Here is a 21,526-nt window from a genome sequence, read left to right as displayed (position 1 = left end):
AGCCATTTCACATGACATATACGATTCGGTAATATAAAGTAAAAAATCAAATTAATAATAGAAGTACCTGCTATCACGTCTGCTGCATCATGATCCTCTTTGTTGTCTAGCCGTATATACAAGTGCTGGCTGCCTTGCATCTGCCCGATTAGCACCCTCAACCATTGTTGTTTTAGATTTAGTAAATAATAATAATTTATGTAAGTTGCAGGCTGTGGCTGATGGTACGTTTCTCCTTTATATAATATTATTTAGTACACAATATATAGTTTAAAAAAACTCATCAGATTTTGGGAATAGAAAAACATTGATTGTAGTTTATATCAGGGACGTCAAAATAAAGTTCAAATCACAATCAACACCATCATTTACTAACCACTTAACATAATTAATTATAAATAATAACGTGTAAAACTTATTTACTTTTAAAATATATAATAAATAGACAACTTTCCTAACAAAATTATTATGTTAACTCTAATATATTTATGATAGTCATGATTCTCATAGTCAAATATATAATTTCTTTTTCTTTTACATATATATCCTTAGATAATATATAATTTTCTATACATAATTTCGTGTTTATCATTAGAGAAGAGATTGAATCAAGTAAGATTATTTTCAAAGATTCTTATGTGATCTACTTACCTTATATAATGATATATGCAATTCAATAATATATAGGTTGTCTCAGATGATCTTTTGTATCCTTATATTAAGGACAATTGATTTGATGAGATTTGAGTAGATCAAAATGAATTAAAGCTTACTTTTTTTAAGATGAATTGGTTATGATATAAATATTAAAGGTTGTTGGTGTGTGGGGATAAAATAAAATTATGAAAAATTAATGAAGGCTGCAAGGCGTTTCTCAATGCCACTTTCTTTACGGTTTTATTCACACCTACTTATATTTTGGTGTGGAAAAAAGTTACTGAAAAAAGAACTTCGAGGATACAATGAAGCCCAATGATTCTTAATGTTTTTCACTGATAGAAATAACCCACTAATCATTGAGCAAAGCATAGCAAGTGTATCAATTTTTATAAAGAACTTTTGTTGTAATTCTTATAGAACAATTTAGGAATATTAGAAGATGAAGGAGAAGAAACTTTTGTTTCTCAACTCTTGATGTGTTTTTGGAGTACCAAACAAATGAATTTTGACTCCTATTTATAGAAGTTCCCATGTCTCTTCATAAAGACATAACTATCTAAGTGGATAGTCACTTCTTTTAACAATAAACATAATTATTCAATAGATGTCTCCTTCAATAATCATGATTCATTGTTAATAATCAAGCGACATAACTTTTAGTATTTAAGAAACATATCTTATCACTATGAATAGTGACAATCCTTGATCAATAGCTAAGTGATATTACTTGTACAGGCCAATTTTAGGCCCAAAATCCAATACCCATTACAAATATTAAACCCTTAACCCCAGCCCAATATTACTTAATCTGGAGCCCACTTAAAACCAATACCCATTACAAATATTAAACCCAAAGGCCCAATCTTAAACCCAAGTCAGAAGCCCGCTAACCCATACCCACTAATCTAAACAACCTAGCCCAGCAGCCCAAAACAAATCAGCAATTCAGAAACCCTAATCCCACTAACCCTAGCAGTCGGCGCCCACTTGCCTCTGTCACCACCGACGTTTGTAACGTCCCATACCCCCACTACAACGTCCCATACCTCCACAGTCCTCGTACACCACTCCCCACGCACGTCACATGCCTCCACGCACGCGTCTGGTCCTCCATGCCCTGCAAAAACAACAGACAAGCAAAGCAGAAGCAAGAATAGCAAAAAAATAATAATAAAAGTGCAATAAAAACAGGCTATAAGAAGCCGAATGAAACACTGTAAAAGGGTTCTCTTTTCTGAAAAAAAGTGAAGAAATATATAGAAATTATAACACAAAAACAAGCATTTTTTGAAGCAATCAAGATCAACAAATCAAGAGCTAAAATCAGAACCGATCTAAGGTGATCTTTTTTTTTTCTTTTTTTTTCGTTTTTTGGCCGATTTCATACACATATACATATCAAAAAATATAATAAAATAACAAAAAAAGGGGAAAAAAGTAAGATTTTTACCACGCGGTGGCGGCCACGGCCATGGCGGACTCCGGCGGCCGTCCGGTGACCGGCCCGTGACCGGAGCCCTCCCCTCTCCCCTGTCTCCTTTCTCCTCTCTCTCTCTTTTCTTCTTTTTTTTTCTCTTCTTCTGAAATGTGAAAATTTTCAAAAATTTTGGTTTTATAGAGGAATAAACGGCACCGCTTTTGGCCGTTACCCTAGAAGCTTAAACGGCGCCGTTTAGCCATAGTCCGACCCGATCCGCCCGACCCACCCGGGATCCGCGTGTTTTTAATTCAATGGGATATTTGCGCAATCGATCCTTCCGCATTTTCAGTGTTTCAAATCAAGTTTATATTTATTTATAATTTGGCCCTAAAGTTCGATCCGCCTTACAATTTAGCCTCGTTTAATACGTAGCGTTTTAGAGGCTTGGAGATATTGCGCCTTTGGTCCCCCCATGTTTCGCGCGTGTTGCAATACGACCCAGCGGCTTATTTTTATTTTAGATTTGGCCCCGAAACTTCGATTTTTATCCAATTTTGGTCCTTTTTTCGTTTATCTTTAATTCTTACTTAAATTTTCTTGTATTTTCATATTATTATTATTATAATTATTATTATATATTATTGTATATTTTTATTATATGTATATACATATATGTATTTATGTTTAGTACTTTAGCTACTTTATTTTAATATTTAAATGTTATGCTTGCTTTTATATATTTTAATAATATATTATTATTATCTTTATTACAATAGTGTATATCTTTATTTATTTGTATAGATTTATATATACAGTATTTTTGTGTTACATTGTTGCTCTTCATATTTTAATATCATTTAACATATGTATTTTCGTTTTATATGCTTTACATACGCTTTTTAATATATTATACTTTATATATTGTTATGTATATTTTAGTATATATATATATTTGTAAAATATTATCAACAGTTTTATTATTATTTTAAATAAGTATATATATCGTGTACATATTTTGATACTACATTCTACAAATTTTTATATTATGTATTTAGTCCAACATTATATACTTAGTATTTCTAATATCCTTATCATTTATATCTATGAATGTATATGTTCACGTAGTATATTAGTAAGTCCATTTTATATTGTTGTTATTTCTACTGTATAGGCATATATCATCTATGTGTTATATATATTATATATTTTCAATATTTTGCATTATTGCCCTATATGTTATTTATTTCAGATATTTTTATTTTTCCATTTATTTATTTTTATTTCATCTCAATTTTGTTTTACATTACTTCAAGAATTTTATCCATGTCCTTCTAATTAATTTCAACAATTAAGGCAACATACCGATTTAACATTAAGTCATCAAGTTCATCGCTATGTTGGGTGAACGTCAATTGACTCGTGTTAAAACGATATACCCTTCTCAAAAACCGGAATAAACTAAAATTTCTCGTCTTCTTTTAATTGGATCATGACTAAATTTTAATATTGAACTCGTATTTTTAAAAATCAAGACAACACGTGTTTATGAGATACCAATTTTGGGCGTCGCGAGGGTGCTAATACCTTCCTCGCGCGTAACTGACTCCCGAACCCTATTTTTTTTTTCTCTGGATTTTAACGTGGACTTAAATTCATTTCTTTTCATTTCAAAAATAAATTTATAAGGCGTCCGATCACACCTATAAAAAGGATCGGTGGCGACTCCCTTTTATTTCAAAATCGAACTTCAGTTTCCAAACTTTTTCACTAGATCGCCACAATTAGCGACCCCGAAACCAATTTTTACGCCGCTACATTACTTTTGGGTCACTTGTAACCGTTCATTTGTAACTTTTGGAACATTATAAATATTTTAAAAATGTTTCAACAATCTCCCCCCGTTTTCAAAATATTCTAGATTTTAATAATATTGGAAATCAATTGCATAAATGAAGGTGTCTTATGATTAAGCATTCACTCAGTGAAAATATGTTAAAGTTAATTGAAATTCAATAGTAGACTAAGCTTTGAACTACCTATTCTATTTGATTAACTGAACATATATTCAACCCTCATTTACCTAGTCATGCAGCGAAAAAATGATATTTAACATGGTTTTAATGAAAACCAAATTTCATGCATAATTAATTCAAAATTCATATTTCAATGTTCTAATTTCTAACTATATGTCATGTGTCCCAAATAAACCCAAAACTTAAGTTCCATGCTACAGTTCAAATAAATCAATACAGTTCCAAATAATAGAATTTATAAAATCTAAATACTTTAAAATAAAATTATTATTTTCAAGCTGAGACCTTTCGAATGCTGAGTCCACCCCTAATCTTACGAGTTATATAAAAAGATAAAAATTAAGTGGGGTGGGCTTAAGAAGCTCAATGTGAGTTTTATCACAAGAAAATCAATGCAAACAGTAAATAAAACATACAAAATAACTATTCTCAGAACAATCACAATCATATAGCACTTTGCAGAATCAATTTTCCAATAAACACATCACTATAATAATATTTCATAATACACAGTTATGCATGCACATGCTTTTGAATGACAATGTAGTTTTAATTTGTTAGAGAAGATCTTACCCAACTCCACTACACACCACAGTATGAGTTCCCTAGAACTCATCCATCCTTATACACAGTGTTGTGGGTGAATCACTAGTCGTTGCAGATGAACTGCTAGTAATAAAAATTGTGGATGAACTACCAGAGTTTTCAGATAAAAACATTTGCAGACGAATTGTCAGTACGTTGTGGATGAACCACTAGTCGTTGCAGATGAACTGTTCATTCTTCCTCTGTTCATACCATTTGATCCCATGCAATACAATATGACATGCTTATAATGGATCAACACGGTAGCAATAAACATGCTTAACATGTATTTGGTTTAACTGTAATAGTAGGCATGTATTGTTCACATATCATACATATAACAGTAATAATTTAGTCACTTAGATCATAGTTTTCAAATATACATATTAAAAGTAAATTTATTTCAAATGTTAGGATAAAACAAGAGAGGAAAACTAATAATAAAATAGAATAGAAAAGGTGGTATTCATACACCATAACTAAGCAAAGCAAGCAGGTATCAATTAACTTTCAGGACATGATCCTTTTTTCTCGATTAACTTTAATAAGTCATTTTCATGAAAATTATTTTAGGTAGGTAATGTCTTAATACAAAAAAGGGATCGTGTTTTAAACTCTTTTCAAAATTTTAATTCTCAACATTAAAACATTAATTAATCAACTAGGTACCAATTTTGGGCGTCACGAGAGTGCTAATCCTTTCTCGTGCGTAACTGACTCCCGAACCCATTTCTTGAATTTTGTAGACCAAAAATCATTGTTTTAGTAAATCAAATCTTTTATTAAAATGATCAAATTATGATGTGATCCGATCACACCTCATAAAAGGGATTGGTAGCAACTCCCATTTTTATTTTCAAAATATAAGTCGATTTCAAAAAATGGTTTCGACAGTATTTAGCTAGGAGTATCCCCCCTTTTAGTTAAATTATAAGACTAATTTTTCTATTAAATAAATATTATTTGTGTTTTACTAATTCAACCAGGATTTTTCTATCTCCCCTTATAAATAATGACATTAGTAAATCTATTCACACAACTTTCACATAAGTTTTCGATACTATTATTCTACCATAAAGTTGTGGAATTTTATTTTCTATGAAAATTATATTTTTTAGGAATAACAATTCTACTGGTTTTTATTGAAGAGAGTTACTTTCATACTGAAAGTAATAAATTGATTAAGTATTTGGTTCGTGATTGTTCGAGCCCACATTCAAAGCAATTCGTGGTACGAGAATAGCGAAAAAGATTATTTGATTGAAAGCTGGGAACGTTTATGATCTGTCTTGCACAAAGCACTTGTATTTTTCAGAAAAAAATTATTGCTATAAATATCACAAACCAGCTCGATTTTCAAAATTTTAATTTTCGGTTATGATAGAAAACTGTTTTATTTAACCAAAATTTTCCCAACACCTAACTACATTCAAAGTTGATTCTTATATCACGAGACTAAATCTTAAGTTTGGAAAATCGCACGGACTTGAGTAGTTTCTTAAAGCAAAGGTATTGAAGATCTGAAGTGATAAATTATAAATAAACACCAAATTTCTTTTAAATAAAATAATCACTTTTTCTTTCTTATGTTTAATTCTTATCTTTTGAATTTATAAAACTTTTGACATTATTGTGTCTTCTTTCAACTATTATTTCATTCTAAAACTAAAAATAAAATAAATAAACAAAAAATGAAATCAATAACTCTAAACTAATTAATGATATTTTTAAATAAAATAACTTGGAAAACTTTTCAAACGTAAGATTTGATTAAACTCTATTTATAATTCAAATAGATAAATTTTATTAATAATTTTTGTACTGTACATAAGTTGTATATATAATTTTATACTTTAATTTGATTAGTTTTTCGTCTTTAATTTTTGAAGTTTAAAATTACACTCATAGTCAAATGGTAATTGTTAAATTTATTAAGTTACGCTATATTATTTCTAAAAGCGATATTATATGATCGAATCGTAATATAAAAGACAACTTGTATTAATAGATTAACTTAAACATGTCCTTAGTCTAATTGAAAATTAGCAAATCGATTGAAAGACTAATACGTTGTCTATCAAGTCCAATTAGGAAGATGTTTTGTATTGAGATTCGGAGTAGATGACTCCCAAAAGATAGAGACATAGATGTGACTAACCGGACTGATTGTTCATCAGACAAGACCCAAGTAGCATAATTATTAGATCCGTTTATAGATTCATTCACTTGTGAAGTTTATAGTGTGACATACATTAATCTGAGTGGCTGAAGGATTATGTATGTGAGACTCGTATACTTTGATGTAAGTAAAAGCATGAGTTTAAATAGAAAAGAAACCGAAAGTTGGTGTATTGAGTATACGACTTCTACAGTATGTAGCATTATTCAAAGTAGTGAAATTCATAATCCAAAAAATGAGTAAATGATATCCTTTAATTGACATTACATAATAGATTAAAAGTAAACGTTGCCACAAGTCATTTTTCTTTGTAATAAACGGCTTGATTACTATTTAATAGTAATTGACTTTTTATGAAGAAAGATGTAATGGTTACCATAAGATAAAATAGGATCATATTGGGAGAACATATTTATCTCAAAGAGATTAATGATATCCTTTGAGGGTAACACACTTATGACTATATCATTAGATGAGCACTGATTAAGTAGTTTTCATAATGGTAGCTCAGTCACAATACTATAGTGAAATGACTTTAACCTAATAAATTTAACAACTATCATTTGAAATCTTGACTTGAATGGAGAGGCGGTTAAAGCTCTTGTTAAACATTTGTTCAGTACGAATTCGAATCGTATTACTCCCATTCCTACCCCTAATATTTTATAAAAAAATAATTACGATTTGAAATTTTAAAATTCAAAAAATTAAAGACTAAAAGTAATAAAATTAAAGTATAATAATTGAATATTCAACTTAAAAACTAATAATAGAATTTAAGAGTTGAAAATTACAGATAAGAGTTTGACGAAGTCTTACTTTTTTGGAGTCTTTTATTTAAAATATCCTTAATTAGCAGAAGATAAAAGACATCCGCTTTAAGGCGTTGTTGGTTTCACTTTTTTTTTATTTTTTATTTTTTTACTTTTATAAAAAAAGTGATTGTCGGTAGAAGACACAATGATGTAAAGGAAGTTTACCCAATGAAAAATTTTAAAGTTGGGTCAACGTTATGGTTTACTCAATATGATATTATTATATGTGTAATATCGTGTTAATTTGTCATTTTTATATATTATTCACAAAGACTTTAATACATTTGTTCCACACAAACTTATACAAAACACAAGTATTTTTCTGAAAAAAAATTTACAAATTAACTCGATTTTTAAAATTTTAACTTTTCGGCTGTTTTCTTTTTCATCCAAAGTGAACAAATTATGTTTTTGGTTTCAAAGTTGATTTCCATTTTCCAGTATGAATTCAAAGAAAATGAACATTTCCCCTCTATCTTCTCATTGTAAACAAAACATATACATACCTTATTTTAATTTCTTATTCATCAACCATGCCTGTCCCTTATTCATCATAAAAATAATAAAAAAGTAAGAGCATAATTCAATAAAGATGCCTGTCTCCCACTAGCGAAAGTGGTGAACAATCTTGATAATTAATTATTCATCACATGGCTTAACCACCATTATTCGTCTTTGAAAAACCAATTTAGTTAATTATAGTCTCCGAGAATCTTGATAATTAATTATTAATTAAATAATAACAACTTTATAAAACATACATATAATCCAAACATCACATGCATGGGAAAACAATTAATTTGGTGTTGAAAACCAATGAATCAATTTTTTAAAAAGCAATTTCTGTGAAATAAAAAGTAGAAAGACTTTTTTACTTATTTATCACCCTTCGTCACATGGTTTGCATAGGAAACTCTTAATTAGCACAAAAAGAGAGAGATTATGTGTATCTGTGCACGTGAGTGGGTGCATGAATCAACTAAGTCAAAATTTGAGTTTAATAGATTATATCTCTTAAGGATGCAAACCATGTTCGCATGAGTGGATTATTAATTATTAATTATACTATTTTCATATTGATATTTTAAGTTGAATAAGTATTCAATCTTTCTGCCCTAATCTAAATTTTTAAAATAAGATTGGAATATTAATGAATAAATATTAAAATTATACATTAATTATGATTTAATATGTAATTTTAGACATGAATTTTTATTTAATCTAATTTTTGTAAATTATTAACACGATTATTGATATAATATTATTTTATGTTTATATATTGCATATATAAATAATTATATTTATCTATTATAAAAATATATTGATGTATTTATTTCTTTAATAATATGTATGATTGAACCATAATTAGAGTTTCATGTGTATAATTGCACTAAATTAAAATTCATGTATAATTTTGAGATTTATCCCAAATATTAATTATTTTATGAACAAAAAATTGAGTGCATGGAAAAAAATCAGAATTAAATGAAAAGAGTAGAAAAGAAATAACTGTAATCCAAGTCCATCCTTATTTTTTTCCATGTTGAAGACTTGTATTAGTTGAGGACAATCACATTTTTCATCATATTCCAAGGATTGAAGCCCTTCAACCATATTTTATACTTAACCAAAATGCTATTCGAAGAATTGTGAAAATAGAACATCGATAATGACGATGTATTGCTAAGAAAAGAAAGAAAAATAGAACACACAAAATTTTATGTGAAAATCCTTTTGGAAAAAAATCATGGGCAAAGGAAAATAAATAATTTTTGTAAAATTATATTATAGCTTGTATTATGAATAAACCTATTCCTGGGTTGAGCTACCCGTCTTGATCTGAAGGTTCGCCAGAAATTTTGGAAGGTTTGGCCAAAAAAATTAAGCCTGTTTAAAAAATGGGAAGCCGAGCTCGACTCGACCTGTCTTAAGTTTATAATATTTATATCAATATCGTAATTTTTAATACCCAATTATATATATATAATAAAAATTATAAAAAACTTAAGATTAAATTAAAATTTATATATTTACAAAATTACTACACCAAATTAATTAATAATATTTTATTGTAAAATATTATAATATTCATATTTTAAAGAATTCATGTGCAAATGCATATAGAAAAATTAAAATAGAGAATGTTTACAAAATTATTTTTATTGATATTACACTTAAATTTTTATTATATTTATTTATATTTTGAAATTAAAGTTAAATTTAATATTGATGTAATATAAGGACGATTATTTTAATTATATTTTTATTTATAAAAAGTTATTAAATAAAATATATGGTGATTTGATAAAATGGCTTAACATTAGATGACTTTACAAAAAAAGATATTTGAATAGAAAAATTAAGATACAATAATTATATTAGTTTTTGATTGTTTGCTATATACATTTATATTTGAATCATATTTTATTATTTGATGTATTTATATTTTTAATTTTATTTTAATTTTTATTAAACTAATTATTATATATATATACTAATTCAACTTCAAAAATTTTCTTAAAATCTTTTATTTTTAATATTTGTATGTAAACTATTAAATTAATTTATTATATTAAAATCTTATAATAATCACGTCTGCAACATATGATATTTAAACTAGTATATATATTGTTAAAAGCCAATGTAAAATATTATTAATCCCCAAAACAAATATGGAAAACCAACCAATGCGTTAGTGGTTCAAAATTCAAGGTAATACTGAACTTCATTATCTATTTAATCAAAAATATTCTTTCATTTATCAAATGTTTTCAAAACTATACTAGATCATTCAATTGTACAGAAAATCGATTTAAAGATAGGAGTTGAACCGGTTAACTTGCAAACCAAACGGTAACCTTAGAATTAAAGATAAGTGTGTCCAAGCCGTGTGTACTACAAGGTCGTGTCTCCAGGCCATGTGGACTATTTTAGGCTGTGTAACCTTCGAATTTTTGAAAATTAAGTCTCAGGACTCACACGGCTAAGGACACGCCCGTGTGTCTTGGCCGTGTAGGTCACATGGCCATGTTACAAGGTCGTGTAACTCACTGTCAATTGCTCTTTTATGCACACGGCCTGGGACATGCCCGTGTATCGGATTTATTTAGGCCGACAAGATTGTTATTTTAGACCTTTTTATATATTTTTAGAATCTTTATTTTTTCAAAAGTTAATTTTGAAATTTTTAAAATTTTAGATTTTTAAAATTATATTCAATTTTTTTTGAAATTTTTGTTGAGAGAGACCATTTTGTTCATTTTCAAAATTGACTAGAGACCCAAGGAGTATTTCCACCAATCTATTATTTGAATTATTTGAATTATTCAAATTGTAAAATTTAACTTAACTTAAACTCAAAATTTGAATTATTTATTCGAGTTGAACTCAAAATTGCTAAGGTTATAAGTTGAAGAAAAGTAAACTCAAATTAATGACGTCAACTAACAGTGTAAGGACTTTAAATATTGAAATATATGTTCTGCTTTAATCACATGGGTTAACCACAATTAATCGTCTTTGGATTTTTAAAAATTATTTTAAAAGTTTTATATCCATTTGTTATTTGAGTTATTCAAACTATTCAAGTTATTCAAATTGCAAAAGTTCAATTCAATTTAAACTCAAAAACTCGAATTACTTATTTGAATTGACTAAAATTTCGAATTAACTCGAATTTATTTTTTAAATCGAATCGAATTTTATATGCCTCTAAAATCAAGTACTTGATATAATCAATTACATGAAGAATATTTTAAAACATTGTTTTGAAAGAGAAGTCAGTGTTAAGAGTATTTTAACAAAATAAAACATATCCTAAGAAATAAAATTTTAAAACACTTAAATTAATTTTTATACCATCAATCAAATTGCAACTAATTTTTGTACAACATTTTGAAGTTCAAACTTAATATTTATAATCAATCTTTTGAGTTTTTAAAATATGGTGATGTTAATAAAATATGCAGATGTTTAAGTTTGATAATTTTTTTATTAAATTAAATTAATAAAATAAGTAAACATTTAAAGCTAATGTTTCTTAATATTTTCTTGGTGTATAGTTTATCATTATAGTTTAATTTAAGGAAAATTTTCTATTTTCATCTTTAGCTCTTAACTCTTACATGTCATATTTCGCCTTATTATATGTTTTGTATAATTTATCATATTAGTTTAATTTTAAAAAATATTATCTGTGAATTTTTTTATTTTTGTAAATTCCAATTATTGGAAGATCGGGTTTGGAAAACGCAACGAAAAATAGGTTTAAGGGAAAAACTAAATTTTAAAATTTTTCTACAAGAACTTGATTGTGTTATCTAAAGTAATAAATACTTAATCAAAATTTGTATCTTTTGATTCCTCTAGGATGAATGCTTTGACCGAGTAATCTTTTCCACTATCCTCAAGCTCATCTCTACTGAGTGTGGGCTCACTTCAAATTAGAAAAATTTTCTACAAAATTACCAGTGGGGCAAGTGAATTAATTCAACTTGGGTTCAGTCCAACATATTATTCTTCCAATGAGTACATTTATGTCTCTACCCATGGAATCAACTGCTCCGATAGCCAAGACTAGTCTCCTTAATTGAAAAATAAATAATATTTTACTAAAAGATAAAATAATTGATTTATTGATTCATAGTTATATTTTAGAGATATTTGGCATCAATAAAGAATGAATCAATTTATATTTTATCAATTTAAATATAAAATATTTAATTTAATAAAATGGAATTTAATAAAAATAATTATTATTTTATTATAATAAAGAAAACAATGAATAATAATTTCTTTTGTCAATAACTAATGATGAAGAAAAACATTTTAAAGTTAAACCAACGACTTCCCATTCTTCTTTCTTCATCCAATTTGTATTTTTGCTTTCAATTTCTCATCATTTCCAGTCTTTGTTTTCAGTTTTCACATTTTCTTCTGTTCTGTCTGTCAATTAAGGAAAAAGAAAAACAAAAAAAACCCTGCAAACTTTCTGGTATTCACAGAGAGAGAGAGGTAAGTTCAAGAGTAATTTCAACTTCGCAAAGGAAACAGCGCAGAAGATAGTTCAGAGAAGGTATGTTTTGAGGAATTGCTATATTTTTTCATCTTTTTGTTGAATTCCATTTATTAGCCTTCACAATTTTCTATTACCTGCACTAAATCAACTCTTTTCATCTTCTACAGCTCTCTGGTATTCACAGAGAGAAAGAGAGAGGTAAGTTCAAGAATAATTTCTACCTTCTTCCATAATCATCTTTTTCTAATGAAATATCTTTGGTTTAGAACAATAATTACAGCTTCTTCAATAATCATCTTTTTGTAATGAAATATAATAATCTTTTATTTGTCTTTATCTTAATCTTCTTACTAAAAACCAATGTTTTTGTTCAACCTCATCAGACTATCAACAAAAATGGCCGAATCTGTTGCCTCTGCTGCTGTCCAAAATGTGACAAACCAGGCAATGGAATACGCATCACCCTATCTCCGTTACTTTTTCTGTTATGGAGAGATTGTTGGGGATTTCACGAATCAACGAGAAGCACTTGAATTGAAGAAACAGAGGGTGGAAATTTGTGTCGGTGGGGCTAGAAGGCAAAATGAAGTCATCTATAAGGACGTTGAGAACTGGCTTATAAGGGCTGAGAAAGAGCTGAAAGAAACCCAGAACTTGAAAGATGAAATAGATTGCGTCAAGTGTTCCAAATGGTGTCCTCAATGGGGCTGGCGATATTGCTTAAGTAAGAAACTGGCAGAGAAGACTCCTATTATCTCTGAACTTTTAAAGACTTCTGACTTTGCACAGGTGGGCCATCGTGGTTCTCTTCAAGGAATAGAGTTCATCACATCCACGCCTTTCATGGACTCTAAATCTTCAAAATTAGCTTTGAACCAGATCATGGAGGCTATAAAAGCTGTCAATATGATCGGACTGTACGGAATGCCAGGAGTTGGTAAAACAACTTTAGCCAAAGAAGTTGGGAAGCATGCTCGAGAACAAAAGCTATTTGATAAAGTTGTGATGTTTACTATGTCCCAAAATCTGAACATCAGAACAATTCAAGATAAAGTTGCAGAGATGTTTGGTTTAAACTTTCAAACAAATACCGAAGAAGGACGAGCAGAAGAGCTATTCAGGAGTATGCAACTCATGAACAAAATCCTCGTAATTGTCGATGACCTCTGGGAAGAATTCAAATTGGAGAGCATCGGAATTCCATTCGGTGATGAGCACAAGGGTTGTAAAATTCTTCTGACTACACGTCATCAACAAGTCTGCACCAAAATGAACTGTCAGAAGGAGATTTTACTTGGCATCTTATCCGAAGACGAAGCATGGGTTTTGTTTCGAGATAAAGCTGGTTTAGATGATGACTGTTCCTCCTTGAATGATGTAGCCAAAGAGGTTGCTGGTGAATGTAAGGGATTGCCCCTTGCAATTGTTACCGTGGCAAAAGCTCTAAAAGGTGAGAGTTTAGATGGGTGGAAAGCCGCAAACCAGAGATTCAAGGACTCAAGGCATTTGGATAATGAAGAAGTTCTAGGAGGTGTCCTCAAGCCTCTTAAACTTAGCTACGATTATTTGAAGAAAGACAATAACCAAATGACGGGTAATGACATCCAAATGTGTTTCTTACTGTGTTCCATTTTTCCTGAAGATTATGAAATCGTTATTGAGAAGTTGATTATGTGCGGAATTGGAGTAGGATTGTTCCCGTATGCTAACTCGATTGAAGATAAAAGGAATGAAATTGGTATAGCACTAAAAAAACTCCAAAAATGTGGCTTGTTATTGGAAGGTGATTATGCTGGAAAGATAAGAATGCATGATGTGGTTCGAGATTTTGCTCATTGGCTAACATCAACCGGAGAAAATATGTTCATGGTAAAAGATAAGTTGAAAGAATGGCCTGATATGGTTGAAAGTTTTGAATGTTATACTGCAATCGCTTTATGGAATTGTAGTTGTAACATAAAAAATTTTCCCTACAAAGTGGAATTTTCAAAGCTCAAGACTTTGTTTCTTCTTGGAGAGAGAGAGGAGGATGATATCCTAGTGGTTTCCAGTACATTTTTTGAAGAAATGAAAGCCCTCCAAGTTCTATATCTCGAAAGAGTCTATTTCTCACTGAAAGGATTCAATTCCTTACCAGATCTTAAAACTTTGTATTGTATTAGATGCAAGGTGGAAAACTTCTCATCATCACTGACGAATATGACAAACCTTGAGATTCTTGCATTGATTTGCATTGAGGTTGATGAGATAAGTGAAGAATTAGTGAAATTGCCTACACTGAAATATTTACGTCTTTCTGGTGCTTCATTTGGAAAAATGAATTTTCCCCCCAAGTTGGTATCAAGGTAAGAGTGCATCAGATTTAATTATCTTTTTTATCACATTCGTATTTTGTTTGACATCATTTATTTTCCTCTTAATTACTTTAATAGTCGAGGGCAATAAATATTAAAAAAATAGCTTAATAAATTAAGGCATAATATAAAATTTAGACCTTAACATTTACATCATTTATCAATTTAGTCATTGCTCGGTTTTTAGTTTAATTTGGTTCTGAATATTTTAAAAAGAGTCGATTTTGAGCATCAATCATTTAAAAATGTTAAATTGTTTTTTAACAAAAATACTAACTAAAATGTTTAAATTTTTAATCATGAAAGCCGTTATGGCAATCCATATTTACTTCATGCTATATTTTTAAAAATTTTATGATTTTTTAATTGTATGAATTTCAAGTTTTTATTTTTGAACATTTTTATAAATTTTAAACTATTTGTTAACTTGACATATAATAGGTAAAAATATTATAGTAGAGTTGATATATATATGAATATCATTCCATCATTTAATAAAATAAATAAATATTAGAAGAGTTATAAATAAAAATAAATTTATTTAAATATTATAATAATTATTTTGAATAATAAATTTATAAATACATGATTTAGGGATTTAAGATCCTATAATGATAATTATGGAAAACTCTAATAAATGTATTTATTAATGAAGTAATGGTAGTAAGATACGATAATGAGGCATTTTAACATGTACATTGTATTTTCTATATTAAAACTCAAATCCTTTTTACAACACTAACCTAAAATTTATTAATATTTCATATTCATCCAGAATTTTAAAAAAGTTATTACTTTTTAAAACATTTTAATTTGAAAAAGAAACCCCCATGTACCTCTAATTAAAAATGACTTTAATTTTAGTAATAATAAAAGTAATTAATATTCCATTTTATTAAAAAATTATTGAACAATTGATTTAGAAGTTTTAATGAAAAATATGTTGTTCAGTATTTATTAAAATGTTATTTAAAAAACTTCAATTCAATCTAACTATAACAAAATTTTATACACAATTAATCAAAGTTTAATTTAATAAAAAGGCAATTAAGGAATTTTACTTTAAGGACTTTTAACTTTTTGGTAATAAAATAATTAATATTTAATTTTAATAAAAATCAATAATTTAAATTTATTTTATCAATTTAAAAATAAAAATGTTAATATTCAACTTAATAAAAGCAATCAATTAAGAAATTCGAGTTTAACTTAATAAATGGTAATAGTGATATATCATATTAAGATTTTAATCAATTAAGGAATTTTAAGGGAATATATTCTATATATCAAGCACGAGATAAATACATGATTTAAAGATTTAAGATTCTGAAGATAATTATGAAAAACTTTTCAACACCTCTTTATTAATATCTCATATTCACTCCAGGATTTTAAAAAAGTTATGTAACTTTTAAAAAGATTTCCGTGTAGCTCTATTTTCAAGCCACATAATCTTATTTTGTCAACTTCACAAGGATCATCTATATTTTCATTTTCATGCTTTTCTAAAGGAAAACGTGTAGCATTTAATACCCTTGTTTAAATCCAACTTTTTTCAAAATTATATGTTTTTATCTTTCCGCATAATAAATAAAAATTTGTTATTTTAAACACACAAAAAAATTAATTCACATGAGATTTTTGTATTTAAGCCCCCAACAAATGTGTATTGTGTCACATTAATGCTATATATTTTTTATAATATAACAGGTTGACGTCACTGCAAGAGTTACATGTGTCAAATAACAACAATATCAACTTATTGGAGTTGAATTCATTGTCTCGTTTAACTGCACTATCACTGAAGCTTTCTACTAATCAATTTTCTCAAGAAGATTTTGTGTTCCCTAAACTACAAAGGTACAATATAGATGTAGGTGGGAACATTTTTAGCTTTGAGGAGGCGCTAACCATGAGAAGATTGAGAATTGAAAACTTCTCATCTTCATTGAGTGCATTTAAAAATTTATTTTGCAATGTGGGAAAGTTGATGTTGAATAATGTTAGTGGACTGAAGAACATTGTGACAGGCATAGGAAAAAAGGTACTAAATGAGTTGACTTCTCTGGAGCTTGATTCTTGCGACGATATTGAATTTTTGACTGATATAACAAGAGATCAAGGGTCAACTGTTACATTCTCTAATTTGATAGAATTAACTATAAGAAGCATGGATTCTTTGAAAGGGTTGTGCTATGGTCTTTCTCCATCCCATCGTGCAATTGCAAGCTTCACAAGACTAATGGTTGTGACAATCGGATCTTGCCCTAAACTGAAAACAATCTTCTCACCTTGCGTTGCTCAAAGTATGTTGTGTATAGAACAACTCTACATAAAATGTTGCGATGGACTAGAGCAAGTAATTGGTTTTGCCCAAGAAGAAGAAATTACTAAGGTAGAGATGCCTATTCTCCCCAATCATTTTGTTAATCTAGCTAACTATTTTTACTTTTTGATAGCATTTTTTTATAGGGATGAAAACAATACGAGAAAACTAAAGACCAATGTGAATTCCATCTTTTGTTTAATTTATAATTAGGTTTTAATATTTTTATAATATAATAACAAATATTTTACATTAGTGAAAATATCTTAGACAATAATATTTTTAAATTTTTAAAGAAAAACAATAAATTGAATCTATCTGATTGAAAGAAATTCAATTCAACTAAACCGTTGTAACCTCTAGTTGTTCAAGAGCCATGCTACTTTTGTTCCAACTTATTATTTGTATACTAAAATAAATGAATGTTTTATATTTTATCTTGTTATAATTGTGATTTATTGAACTTTAAAGTTGAATTTGTATTCGAGTTTAATATATAGTTAATTTGTCTAATCAAGTCTTTCAATTAATAATTTACGTTTATATTAATATGCTTAATTTCTTTATAATATTAAAATAAATAGCTTACTAATATGTGTGTTTGAAATATGCAGGATGACTGTCGTCTTTGTTGCTTCCCGAAATTGAGAATTCTTGAGATAGACTTTTGCAGAAGTTTAAAATATGTTTGTGCAAACACTTCGACTCTAGGGCTTCAATCATTGGAATCTGTCGAAATAAGTAATTGTCCTCAACTTATGCAAATCTTCAAGATGGAACAAAATGAGAACGGGGAAGATGTGGTGATTCCTCAGGTACTTCTATATTCAAAAGTTTTAAGGTTACCAAAAATTTGAAAGTAGTTAAACATAAACCTTTTATATAACAACTATTAAAAATATATGAAAAGTTATAATTTAAAATTTAACTTGCAATTAAATAACAATTATATGTTTTTAAATTTAGTACATCAAATTAATTTATAATTTTTATTATCAAATACTATAATATTCATATTTTAAATAATTCACGTATAAATATAGATAGAAAAAATTAAAATAGAGAAATATTATATATTTATTTTCTATTGATGTTACACTTTAATATATTTATTTATATTTTATATTTATGTAATATGATAATGATTATTTAAATTATGTTTTATAAATGATATTCTTCAATTTTATTTAAAGAAATATATTTTGTATAATATCAAAATATTTGCTTTATTCATGCAGAACCATTGCTGGCCAAAATTGAAAACTTTTTGGATATGGAATTGCCAACTATTCTCATGCTTCATTGTACAAGCTCCACTCTTGGAGGTATTATTTAGATTGTTTGCATTTTGTATATGGATTTTGACACTGTATCAAACCAGTAAGTCGATATGTTGCTTAATTTATGCGATAATTCATTCACCTTTTATACTTAGTTTGTAAGTGAATTCCATTGTTCACTCTTTAAATAAAAATGTAAAATCAAGAAATGACTTCTCATGTTTAAATAATTTAATTGAAAGTTTAAAATATATCCTTTAAAAAAAAACCAAAGAACATGTAGCATTGAGATTAGAGAAAGTAGTATTAACTATTACTTGGAATATGTAAAATTATGAACACTTATGGGTAACATTTACTCTAGTGTGTTTTTATGACATTTGTTGACATTTTTTTTTTGTGTATGCAGAAATTGAGTTTTAATAACGTGGGAACCATATGGAAAATTGATGTGCCTGTATTGAATGAAGATTGTATAGTAGTTGGGAATCATGAAAAGGTATTTCAAGTTCAAGGTGGGTACTCATTCTCAAGAATAAAAGAATTGTACTTGAGCAATTTATTTGAAATGCAGATTATATGGAACGATTTTGCTCAAGTTGTAACCCTTAAGAACTTTTCAACTTTAAAGCTGATAGATTGCAAGAAGTTAAAATATATATTTTCACCTACGATGGCTCGTAGTTTATTACATTTGGTGAATCTTTCCATCGAGGGGTGTGAAGAAATAGAACGACTCATTTTAGCCAATGAGCAAATTTCTTCTTCATCATCATCAAATGCTAGCCTCCAGCCTATAAGCTTTCCAAATTTGACTTATATCACTGTTACAGATTGTGGAAATTTGAAAAGTCTCTTTCCTTTTAGATTTGTTCATATTCTTCCAAAACTTGAATGTCTCATAGTTGAATGGAACTCTAAATTGGAACAAGTATTCGAATTAGAAGATGAAGTGGAAGTGGTAGTTGGAGAGGAAATGAAATTTGATAAATTAAGAAGTTTAACACTTGAAGAACTACCGAATCTCATTCACTTCAGTCCCAAAGGATATCATTTTGTATTGCCAGCATTAATAGAGTTGAAAGTAAGAGATTGCCCTAAGTTGACTACTGGTTTCTCCATTGATTCACGGAAATTTGTGCATTGCGAAACAAAGGTATAGATTCTGCAACCTTTTAATTTATAGGAATATTTCAAATTAATTATTTTTTTAATCGAATCAAACCAAACTATTTTCACATTGGCTCTTTGCTTTTTTTTGCATATAACTATTGGTATAAGTTGATGTCACTTTTTTTAGGTTTAGAAAATGGAGTGAGGTGATTCTATAGTTGGTGGACTAAGTTATAGTTGGTGAAGTATAAAATAGGTTTGAGCTAAGAGGCACTGGAGCTTATGCTCCTAACACTCACTAACGCGTAAGTCAACATTTTAGAATAGAGGAAACAAGATTGAAAATGATAATAAAGTATAAATATGTACAAGAGAGGTAGGGATTGGCATTTATAGTTGCCTAGGTCTAAATACTACTCAATGATTACAAAGCTGACATCATTGTACAATTAATATAGCTGCTATAGTATTATAGTGCACTCCTTTTGTATTTTTACAATATGTATTAGGTTAAATCAAGTAACATGTATTTTATAAGGCCAACATGTTACTAAATTAAGAACTATATTAATATGTTAACTCCAATTAATTTTGAACATCTACTTTTACATATAGAAGATTTTGTTAAAATAAATTAGTAAAAAGGTTAGAATTTTAAGTAAACAATTTGTAGCATATTAATAAATTTAATACTTTAAAGATAATAAATTTAATAAATTTGAAGTAAATAATTTGTAAATTATTGGAAATTATTACTTTATAAAGTATATATATATATTTCTTATTTTTCCTTGATGACATGAGATTAAAATTTCAGTTATAATTTTTCTTCAATTTTTTTTTTAAGACACCCCAATTAGTTGAGGAAGATGCGACAATTTTCAAGAAGAATATATGTTGGAGCCGTTTAGGGTCCTTCGATGAGAGGAGACTACGACACATTACATGAAAGAATGGATGATTTTAGGGCAGCTTTCAAAGCCATGTTACATAAATCAATAGGTGGAGGTTTATGTTGTCCAGTTTTTTTGGTTAAGTTTTTTATATAATTTGTGTCTAACACTACTTTTTTTGAATTTTTTAAAGGTTTTTTTTATATATTTAGAGAATCATATATATCCATATCCAAATGGACATGAATGCAAAATAGAAAATGAATATTTGAAGTATCATAAGTTCAATATATCAACTAAATCCAGGTAAAAACATGGTTGTCGATTTCAATTTTTAGTTCTTTTTTCTTTTCCAAATTTGCCTATGTAATAATCAAATTTAGTGTGGTTCACTTGTGTTTATGTTTTTTATTTTTGTTAAAAACAGGTGTGTTGATAATTGTGCTTTTAACCGGTTTGAAAGCTTACTTTAATGGAGTTGTCAAGCAAAATGATATATCATCTCTTACTTCAAACTATTAACTTAGCTAGTTATAGTTATGTTGTAGCTTTTATTGTATGCTTTTGCGTACGAGTGAAAATTCCATTACATCATGTATTTGTTTTTGTGTTAAACCATTACCAAAACCGGATAGATTTTTTTTTTGTGAAGTTTCCAAATGTGGTTTTGTTGAAATATTGAAAGTTTATTAGTTTCAACTTAATAATAAATTATTTTGTTCCCAACCTTTTCAATATTGTTTTGAGTGTTAAAAAATTAATTATTCTGTAAGGGAACAAAATGTCATATAATACTTTATTTGAACAAAATTTTGCTTCTCTGTTTTTTTTTTTTTAAATTGAAGTCAATT

General features: G+C 28.0%; 1 protein-coding gene across 1 annotated transcript; it reads left to right on the top strand.

The window, feature by feature from the left end:
- The first annotated feature begins 12,496 nt into the window (after positions 1-12,496).
- Positions 12,497-20,988, top strand: LOC108451114 (probable disease resistance protein At4g27220). The gene is made up of 7 exons (XM_053027980.1): positions 12,497-12,766; positions 12,877-12,907; positions 13,093-15,054; positions 18,004-18,204; positions 18,628-18,714; positions 19,079-19,825; positions 20,630-20,988. Exons 3-4 carry the CDS (start codon positions 13,106-13,108, stop codon positions 18,035-18,037), a joined length of 1,983 nt encoding a protein of 660 aa, XP_052883940.1. The 5' UTR covers positions 12,497-12,766; positions 12,877-12,907; positions 13,093-13,105; the 3' UTR covers positions 18,038-18,204; positions 18,628-18,714; positions 19,079-19,825; positions 20,630-20,988.
- The last annotated feature ends 538 nt before the right edge of the window (positions 20,989-21,526 follow it).

The sequence above is a fragment of the Gossypium arboreum genome, chromosome 5 (assembly GCF_025698485.1).
Source record: "Gossypium arboreum isolate Shixiya-1 chromosome 5, ASM2569848v2, whole genome shotgun sequence".
Classification (NCBI taxonomy): domain Eukaryota; kingdom Viridiplantae; phylum Streptophyta; class Magnoliopsida; order Malvales; family Malvaceae; genus Gossypium; species Gossypium arboreum.
The sequence above is the reverse complement of the archived record's forward strand: the minus strand, read 5'-3'. Positions and strand labels throughout refer to the sequence as shown.